Source organism: Brachyhypopomus gauderio, chromosome 9 (assembly GCF_052324685.1).
Source record: "Brachyhypopomus gauderio isolate BG-103 chromosome 9, BGAUD_0.2, whole genome shotgun sequence".
Taxonomy (NCBI): Eukaryota; Metazoa; Chordata; class Actinopteri; order Gymnotiformes; family Hypopomidae; genus Brachyhypopomus; species Brachyhypopomus gauderio.
In genome coordinates this window covers 8763761-8771072 of record NC_135219.1, presented here as the reverse complement: position 1 = coordinate 8771072, position 7312 = coordinate 8763761, and the positions used below count along the sequence as shown (strand labels likewise).

The window sequence follows — 7312 nt, the reverse complement described above, 5'->3', positions numbered from 1 at the left end:
CCTGTCTCAGCTGTCCCTGACAATTTAGCATTGTTGTTAGATATTTCCAACGCGTAAGAGGCTCTAAAGTGGGTCAAGGAGATTATTAAAGATAAAAGGAGATAATGCTGTTGCCTATAAGAGATAGGCTATGAAATATGGATGGGAGGGGAAACGTGCAGTCACCTGTCACCTGTCTCCACTGTCCAGACCTCTTCGTCCACCAGGTCCCCACAACCACTCCTCTCCCCTCCTTGGCCAAAGCCTGAGTCAGGCCAGCAGCGGTGATAGCGCGTTATAAGACAAGAGAGCTGGCTGCCCTCCCTCGCCACGTGCTTGTTTATTTAAGCCGTGTGCAGCGTATTACTGCATGGATGTGGAGACGTGACGCCGCAGAGAAAGGGAAACCAGTCGGGCAACAGCGCGCGCACCTCTGGATTACTCTTCACTTCCTTTAATGTGAACACCTTTGTCCACGCACGTGCGAGGCCTACACCCTCTCTCTCGTGCTGCTGGGTTAACCGCCAAGTGTATAGCTGGAAAGAGCACATTCTTCAAACAGATCGGGTTGGATTCCTTTTAACATTAGTGTTAACGGTACTTTAGATCCCAAAGAAAAAATTATCTTAGAGATGTACCATAGCAAAAACGCAGAAATGGAGTTTTTCTTGCTTGTTCATTCAACGGCAAATGTCAAGCGTCTATCTGTCTATCTCATTCATTCATTCATTCATTCATTCATCTAACAAATTAGCATCCACTGAACAAGTGTGTCCAGTGAGACTGCGGCTCCAGTCCCGATACACTAGCTGCTGTGATTCAGGTAATCAACATGCGGCGAAAGAGGGCGCTCTCATCTGGGACATATCCAGTGGAGGCACAGAAGGGTGCAACAGTTTACAATACTCGCCTTGTCACACACACACACACACACACACACACACACACATATATATATATATATATATATATATATATATATATAGATAGATAGATAGATAGATAGATAGATAGATAGATAGATAGATAGATAGATAGATAGATAGATAGACTAGTTAGTTCCACAGGTAAATAGCTTTAAGCTCAAGTCCTTCTGTAAATACAAAAATACTAACGTGCTCCGCTGTGTGAGAATAAACATAGTTATAACAAAGTTGAGACGCGACACCTTCTAATTTATTAGGCCATCTATTTAAATCTACAAAAAATTGTCATTGTAGTTGCGTCGTATTTGACTTAACACTGACTTATCACACCGCATAATAAAATATGCATTTGCCAATGACTGGATGTTTGTGAAATATTACACCTTTGCAGTGGCAACGGCAATGTAATTTTTACATTTATTTATGTTATTTATTTATTTGGAAGATTACGAAGACCTCCCGCCTCCGCGAGCGGTGGTTGGCTGAGAGGGCGCGTTAACCGTGATGTTGGAACACGGACCTGTGAGTGGTTCATTCAGCTGTCAATCAGCCGAGACATCCTCAGGCGTGCGGTAGCTGGGAAACATATCATTTGCTGTGGAGTGATCTGACGGTGGAGAGGGTATTGTAGCTGGACCATCGCGCTAACACCACGCTTGCGAATTTTGCATGTCAGGAGCGGAGGATCCTGTCGCCGGTCATCGGCTGTTTTCCATCGTTTGTCTCTCTTTGGTTATTCCTAATTAACCAGAGACATGTGGAATTGTGCAAGGGTAACGAACTGGCTCTCCATAGCGTGCCTGCTGTTAACGATATGGACGAAGGTGAGAGCCTTGCTGATTTTAAAATATAATTTCTCATTGATTCAGCCGTGACCGAAGTAATCTAGAGTTAAAAGTTAATATGCATGGGTTAATAATTTGGTCGGCCATTAAAATAAAACAGAATTTTGTCGATAGTAATTGATAATTGATTCGCGCAGTCGTCAGTTCAGAGCATGTGATCACGCAATTAGATTGTCAAGGATCAGATGTTTAAAATCTTAGCTAACTTACACCGCCATTTCTCACTATTGCATCGCGAAAATGCGTGCTGATTTAATTCCACATTTAACAGTTTGTTGATCCACGCCGTTTCCTCCGTTAATTGAAATAAAGAGAAAATGCACATTTGATTCCCTGCAACAATTAGCAAATGTACGAGCCGTCAATGCACGAATGCAGGAGGCGGCGTGTGCGGTCCAAACACGAGTTGGTGCCGACACACGTCCTCTCTAACGTGGTCCACACGGGGAGACGAGACGCCCCGGGTCCACAAATAACCGGACCCTCGTCCCCCGTGTGTGTCTCCGGAAGGCCTTTTGTTTAGTGGGGTCATTTTATTTCCCCGTTTTTTGGATGTTATTTTTAGGTGTCCCAGTCTTCTGGCTATTTCGAGCTGCAGCTGATCTCCGTCCAGAACCTGAACGGCGAGCTGTGGGACGGGGAGTGCTGCGACGGCGCGCGCGCCTCCCGGGACCGGCGCTGCACGCGGGACGAGTGCGACACTTTCTTCAGAGTGTGTTTGAAGGAGTACCAGAACGAGATCACCACCACCGGGCCCTGCAATTTCGGTTCTGGATCTACCGGCGTTCTTGGTGGAAATATGTTTTCTTTTATGAACACACACACGAGCCCCGGCAAGATCAGCGACGCCGGGAAGATCGTGATCCCGTTTCAGTTCGCCTGGCCGGTAAGTGCGTGTTCTCTACGGAGCTGCGCGGTGTTGAAGTGTGCCGGTGTGGTTGGGAGGGATCTGTTAACCGTGATGGAGGTGGAGGTGATGATCGTGGAGGACCCAGGTGCGTTTTGAGGTGGTTGGCCGTGCGGCTCCGGTTTGCGCCACTATGGGCGGCATGTGGCGCAGACTTGTGCGTGAGCGTTTAGTCAGCGAGCCATGCCAAGGATGGATGAACGCCCTGCAGTGCTCCAGATTCCGCCGGATTTTGTGCGTTTCTGACACCCGTTTAAAAACGTTCAGCCTCTCGTTTGCGCGCGTGAGGGAAGTGCAGAGCCTGCTGGTGCCTGGGGAAGCGCGCGCGTGAGGTGACCACTACCCCCCCTGCAAGAGTTGGTGCGAGGTGGTGGAGAGACGGTTGTTTCACTGCTGGCACTGTGGGCGAGTGTGGCTGTTTTCTAGGGTTTATATTGGTCAGCCGTGATTCTGTTGAAGTAAATTTTCACATTCATTCATTCATTTATTAATTCAAATCTCTACGTGTGCTTGTTACAGATAGTCACATCACTGCTGCATGCATACTTCTGTCAGAGACCTGAAACACTTCCTTGTAGGTACATGGTAGAATGCTTCACTGATGCTGATATCGGGTGTCGGATGACGTGGGTGTTGTATGTGTCGCACCTTGAAACAACAAAAAAGATGTTGTGTAGTATTGACTGTCAGCTCTGGACAGGAGCCCAGACATACTGAGAGCTCGTCTGCGTTCACTCAGCTGGGCCTATTCAGCCTGTTTAGAGCCACCAAACACCATTTTAACGTACCTGTCCTGTGTGATGCAGCCCCTTACCTCTTGAGTTTACATGTGACTCATTATCAAACCACCTGTCTTTAATGTGGTTTTATTACGGCTGACTTGATTGGATAACCTTCATTAACTTGTGTCCTGTTTAGTCATTTTCTCTGCATGGGTTTAGTGGGAGAACTGCTAATCGTGTGTGTGTGTGTGTGTGTGTGTGTGTGTGTGTGTGTGTGTGTGTGTGTGTGTGTGTGTGTGTGTGTTGAGTCCTATCTCGCTGCCCGTTCTCCATAGACGGGCTTGCCGCGCTGCATCTGCAGTTCCGGTTGGTTCCGTGGAAGATAATGAAATGGCACGTCTTCCGGTGCCACCGTGTCCCCAAAGACGTTTGATGTGCACGGAGTGTAACCGCATCTGTTCTGTATGGTCCAGGGATCCTGAGCACCGCTCGCCAGCCCGGCTGGTGTGTGTGCCACCTGTCGGAGGAGATGATTCCTTCTCCGTGTGCATTTATGCGTGGCTTCACGAGGTGCCAGTGGTTGGTTTCTAGCGAGTCTGTTTGTGGGTTCGTTGCCTTGATGGACAGACAGCATCTCATTTCTTTAATGGACAGCTATCATTTTCACAGGACGTTGTAACTGTATATGGAAGAAGGGGTTTTTTTTTTACCTGGGAGGTGTGAGACCGTGTGTGTGTGTGGGCTCGTGTGGGTGCGTGCGCGTTTCTTTCCGTGTGTGTTTCTCATGCTGATTCCAGTGCCAGGTTACTGTCAGCCTGTGGGTTAAAACCTGCTCACTGGTCACCACCCACCAGCTGTGTTGGAGGGACGTTCGTTTACAGTGACTTTCACCTTCGTGGTCCACGACACACAGGTGGGAGAGACGGCGCCCGTCCTGACGCCGGAGACGCCATTGCCGGGACGACCGCACTCCTGGCAGAATCGGCTACACCTGATTGGGAGCTAGCCGGGTGGTTGCTAGGAGACTCTAGCACGGGCCTTTAGTAAACAATTATCCGTGTCTCTCTGAGACGACCCCCCCCCCCCCCCCCCCCCCCCCGGCTTTCAGAACAGCCACTTGTTCAGGTCTCACCTGGGAGAGAAGGACAGGAACCACACCACTGATTACACTATTGACTGTGTAATTAGCCAGTCACAGCTGGCTGCGTCTCCAGCCAACAAAAAGCAGTAATTGTCCAGTTCAGAGTTGGAGCAGGTGGTTGCTGATGGAGGCGGCTGGTGAATTGTGGGTCTGGCAGGTCTTGAAGATCACCCACTTGGCCGTGTTCACCCTTTTGTTGCAGGGGCTTTTCCTTTTAATACCCTTCATGTGCGAGTGGTTTAATGCAGTTGAAAGCAGCGTAGCGGCATGCATCAAGCTCCTTCAGGACTTTAGTGAGAGGCATTTCATATTCATGCCGAATTTAGTAAATACCAGCAGAAGAGGTGATAAGTGGCTTATGAATTCATGTATGTCCAGTGCAGCCAGCAGCTCAGCTCAAGTGTTTGTGCTCTAGCTCTTCATGTCTGTGGTGAAGCGTCTTAAGTTGAGTTTTATTTTTACCCCTGCAGATCCTCTAGAAGCCCACGAGCAGAGTCATGAACTCCATCTGAGGCAATTTTGCTTTTTTTTTTCTGTTGTTTGTTATCTTCTCTATCCTCTTTCTGACCAGAACAAAATAGCTTTTTTGTTCTGGTGCCTCAGTAAACATTTTCTCTCTTGTGACCGAGGGCTGTGCTGCCTTTTCTCCAGCGAGATGGAGGGATGACTGTGAGCCACAGTTAACATGCCCCTGAATGCTTCAGTCATGGGGGAGAGATTTTTTGGAGCTGAAAGACTGGGCCAATTACAAGGCGATTTGCCCAAGCATGACTTTACGTTTTCCCAAGGTTTCCCCCGTTCCTCCACTGCCTGGGGGATGTCTGCTACCCTCTGTAGCCTCTTCTTGTGTGCTCACTGTAATGTCCTGTGCAGGGTTTCAGCTGTCGCGGGGCAGTTTGGTCTGGTTTTCTGGCCTCGGATTCACGCTCTCGAGCGGTTGTTTGAGCGAGTGAAGCACAGAACTGTTTTGGACAGCGCTGGCCGGCCACCTCCCACTCCGCGACTCCTACACGATGCTTTAAAACCGAGGAGGTGCTCCTTTTAGAGAGCGTGTTTGGCAGGGCCCTCTCCCTGCCCCTGCCAAAACTATCAATCGATTAAGTGGTTTTTCTCTTGATTTAGGCTGCGGGGGGCGCGAGGGATTGGCTGAAGTTCTCGTGGTCTTGCTGGAGGTCCCCGTTGGAGGGTGAGAGTTAGGGAGGACGCGTCTCTCCAGAGTGGCAGCTGAACCCGGTGACCTGCAGGGTCCTGTTCCACTGCTGGACATGTCTCTTCCGCTGGTGGAGACTGAGGACATGTCCTGCACTCTCGGGCGAGGCTGAGGGTTTACTTTAAAGTGCTCCTGTCACAGTATGGGTGTCCAGTGCTCCGGACAACCCTCCACCCCCAAACCTCCCTCCACCCCCCCACCCCCAAACCTCCCTCCACCCTCTCCACCCCCACGTCCTCCTGGCTGTTAAGACCCTGTGCCGCTCTGCTAGTGCCAGGGAGACTCCCTGGGGTGCTCCACCTGCTGCCTTCTCCTGCTTACAGACGGGCCGTGCTGGTCCAGGACTCCTAGCCGGCCTGAGACTGCGTCTGCTCATGCTCGCTCCCCCCTGGCCTGGTGGAGGTGGTGGGGGTCTGCGTGCGTGTGACTGGCGTGCGTAGCACTGGCGAGCAGGTGTGTGGCTGTAATTAAAGTGCATTAGCGCACGGCCACTTTAATTCCCACTTGACCTCTGAACCTGCTGGAAATGATAATGATGATAATGGAGCTTTATCTGGCGTCAGAGGGGCTGTGAGTGTGCTCGTCAGTGCTACTGTAACTAGGCTAGTTTAGTCACGGAGACTCCAGTAAAATGGTGTCGTAGAGAACTTTTTTTTTTTTTTTTTTTGTTTTTTTTTAGCCAAGAACGTGTTTTGCAGAAATGGCATTTCTGGGTTAGTCAGAAATGCTGAAACTAGGTTAATCAAGACAAAAAAAAATTAATACCTATAACCCCCCCTGAGAGCTGTGTCGAGGATGCTGAAGTCACCGGACTGTTCGGATGGTGACAATAGTTTAGTTATCGGGGGCGAGAAAACACAGCAGCCCTGCAGTGATGTGGGATCTGACTGGTGCATCAAGACAATTTCAGAGTCATGAATTGTGTGTGAGTGGTGTAGTCTAACTGCTCTATGGGTGTCCAGGGTCCCACTCGGTCTGTTCCCCCTGCTGCAGACATCACCGCGGTCCTGCTCTCTCACCTACATCTCCCTGGTGGCACTGCGGCAGTACTGGAGTCTCTTCTGAACACCACTCCACGTCCACCGCATCTTCAGGGAACAAGTTTTGGTTTCCTCTCGAGGAACAAGAAGTCTTCGGGAAACGTTAACAAAAATATTGTTCAGGTCACCAAAAGGCACGTTTTGTCACCAAAATGGAGTGATCTGCTGTTTTGTGTGTGTGTGTGTACGGCGCTCCACCATCGCTGTGAGTCTGGTGGAGGTGCTGTAGGTTGGAGGTGTGTGTTTGCGTGTGTACCTCTCGCTGGTTAATTAGCGGAAAGGGTGGGGTATGTTGTGTTCTCGGTGCTTTGTCAATGGCCTTGTTGGCATAGTAGCACAGTGCTAAATGGACCGTATGCATATGTACACACATACACACACATACACTCACTCCCCCAGGACGATATGGTGCTCAGGCTCCCACAGGTAGGCGGTGCCATGCGGTTGCTGGCACCACGCCTGGTGGTCAGACTCACAGCGCTGAAGCCCCGCTGCCCTCCGTGTGGGTGGAGCTTAAACGCAGCGATGGCTGCCACTGCTCC

General features: G+C 50.0%; 1 protein-coding gene across 2 annotated transcripts in view; it reads left to right on the top strand.

Moving 5' to 3' along the window:
- The first annotated feature begins 1490 nt into the window (after window positions 1–1490).
- The window catches only part of jag2b (jagged canonical Notch ligand 2b), a 31192-nt gene continuing 25370 nt past the window's right edge, over window positions 1491–7312 (top strand). The window contains exons 1-2 of one of the 2 annotated variants that reach the window (XM_077016863.1): window positions 1491–1729; window positions 2316–2636. In XM_077016863.1, coding sequence (XP_076872978.1) covers window positions 1661–1729; window positions 2316–2636 — 390 coding nt within the window. In that variant the 5' untranslated portion in view covers window positions 1491–1660. The remainder of the gene's footprint in view (window positions 1730–2315; window positions 2637–7312) is intronic. The other variant, XM_077016864.1, reaches the window with a different exon arrangement.